The sequence below is a fragment of the Hevea brasiliensis genome, chromosome 6, assembly GCF_030052815.1.
Source record: "Hevea brasiliensis isolate MT/VB/25A 57/8 chromosome 6, ASM3005281v1, whole genome shotgun sequence".
Lineage (NCBI taxonomy): Eukaryota > Viridiplantae > Streptophyta > Magnoliopsida > Malpighiales > Euphorbiaceae > Hevea > Hevea brasiliensis.
Genome location: NC_079498.1, coordinates 3453492 through 3455967, shown reverse-complemented (window position 1 = coordinate 3455967; position 2476 = coordinate 3453492). Strand labels below are relative to the sequence as shown.

General features: G+C 32.8%; 1 protein-coding gene across 1 annotated transcript; it reads right to left on the bottom strand.

The window, feature by feature from the left end:
- Window positions 1-220: 220 nt before the first annotated feature.
- LOC131180949 (alpha carbonic anhydrase 7-like) lies at window positions 221-2041 on the bottom strand. Its single transcript, XM_058149266.1, has 6 exons — window positions 1769-2041; window positions 1428-1645; window positions 895-1104; window positions 648-815; window positions 508-561; window positions 221-428 (listed from the first exon to the last, which is right to left on the bottom strand). The coding sequence occupies exons 1-6, from the start codon at window positions 1854-1856 to the stop codon at window positions 342-344; spliced, it is 825 nt and encodes a 274-aa protein (XP_058005249.1). The 5' UTR covers window positions 1857-2041; the 3' UTR covers window positions 221-341.
- Window positions 2042-2476: the final 435 nt, after the last annotated feature.

Here is a 2476-nt window from a genome sequence, read left to right as displayed (position 1 = left end):
TAAAAAATAAGTTTAATAAATTTTAAATTAAATATTTATATTGAGATCTCTCTTTCCTTTATTTGTTGGATGCAATGCAGATCTCAATTGTAAATATGGCTGCTATAGAGCATAACCCCAAAGGATAATAAAAATAATAACAATAAAGGCTAAAGTAGTTTAAAATTTTTAGCTAACAGTACAACCAACAAGAATGAATAATAAGGAAATTAAGAAATAATGGCAAGGGGAACAACTCAACTCCCCATGTATTGTGACCTAAAATCATTTATTTAAATTCTATAGCCTAACTATAATTAATTTCTCCATATGGGAGCAATGAATTGAATAAATTATAGAATTTAATCATCTTTATTTTCATCTGGTCTGTAGAGTTGCACTGGACGTCCATTTGTTGGCTGTGTTGGTCTTGCATTTGTGTCGGAGTCCTGCAAAATATAATCATCAGAATATGCAACTAATTGCTTGTATAAAAATGATCAGAAACAAGGAATCTATAGAACTCACATCATGAACCGCTACGCGAAGCAATCTCACTTGTTCTTTGGTAACAGTCCTCACCTGAAATTAAAAATTGGAGTTTAGTAATCTTGAAAAGAAAATTATAACAGAAGAATTTGATTTTCTGGTTAAGTGATTATGCAAACCTTTCTGACAATGGTCCAGAGGACATTTTCAGTGCAAGGAGGAGTTGTAAGAGATCCCATGTATCTATAATACTTTCTACTACCTATCTTGATGTCTTTTGGGTTAACGACACCCACCACTGTCTCTGTTTCTCCGTTGCCAGCCTCCATTCTTAAATGGTCTGTGATCTGATGGAAAACCACAACAATTAAGCATACATATTGTAGAAAGAAGGAGAGATATGGTGGTCCCTTATGTAGAACTTACAGATGACAAGAAAGAGTCTGGCCTTCCTATTATGTACATAATCCCAACCACAGCAACCTTTCCATCTTGGCTCTCATGAACCATATGCAGCTCTAGAGCAAACTTCCTGCCACTGATGGTGTGCTCAGAAGGAGAGTGCCAATGACACTGTTTGAGAACATATTCAGTTCCATTTATTTCAAGAGTTCCTGCACCACTTTCCCATTCCAACTGCATCCACAGAAAAGAAAATTTTGAAGGGATGATTGTAGCCCTATAAATCAAAATATTGTTTCAATACAACTAATTATGAGAACTTTCTGAAATTTGATTTCATCCTTTAATTGCTTTTAGGTCTACATAACACATCTCACCTAACACCACTTAGAAGTTCAAATCTCATAGTAGTGTTATATATATATATATATATATATATATATATATATATATATATATATATATATATATATATATATAATCTTGTAACCTAACTATATATAGGCCTAGGTTAATTACCATAGTTTTATAATAAAAGTTTAATTTTTAACTCTTACCATCATGTCATGGCCCCTGTTCTTAAGAGTGCCATTGGAAGGCTTGTAGCTTCTGTTAAGTCTCCCTAAATGAGAAACTACTTCAACTCTCTCGTTCAGCAAATCAATAGGAGACTGCATAGATCCTTTGCTACAATTACCCCATTCTGGATGAATCTCTCCCCATCGAGCTGGCCCCTTTTCACTATTTTTGTCGTAATCAAATTCTCTCTCATCATCTGAACACAAAATATACATCAACTTATCTTCAGACGATTACTCTAAATAAATACAAAATACAAGTACATAGTATCATAGATTTTGCAATAGTTCTTGCGGTGCCTTGCTAAATAGAGCCTTACCAACTTCTTGAGATCTTGCTGGGAGGGTATGCAAGAGAAGAGAAATCAAGAAAATGGAACACAACAACTTGATTGCTAGCTTTTCCATATCTTCTAGCGAAAATTAGACTTCAACACCTGATAAAGATTAAAAAGAAGTAGAGGCTTAATTGTGAGTGTTTATGGCTTTCCAAGAATGAAGGAAGCTTGCCCTCATATATAGCATCAATCTCAAATGTGAATATGGAAAAAATAAAATAAAAGAAAGAAAAGATTAGTTGAGTTTCCGCTCCTTTCCCGATCCACCAACTGTCCATTTTGGCTTACAAATTTGAACATAGGAAGGGAAGGAGAAAGTTAACGCAGTCAACCATTGCTTTATTGATTGTTAGTAGTCAGGTCATATACATTACTTTATGATGACTTTTAAGAGAAATCCCACAGATGGTCTTTGGATGTTCTATTCTTATAAAACTGCTTCCCTTCACAAGATGATCTAGAATCCACTACATTTTCTATATTAGGATTAAAAAATTAAAAAAAAAAATTTCTCCCCTTATATTTTAATTTAATAAATAGAATTATGAATAATAAAAAAATTTCTCCCCTTATATTTTAATTTCGCATGGGGGCACATCCACAATTCTAAACCCATACAACAATGATAATTAAGTCACACAGGATGTTTAGTTTAAATTATAAAAATTAACTTATAAATATATAATATTT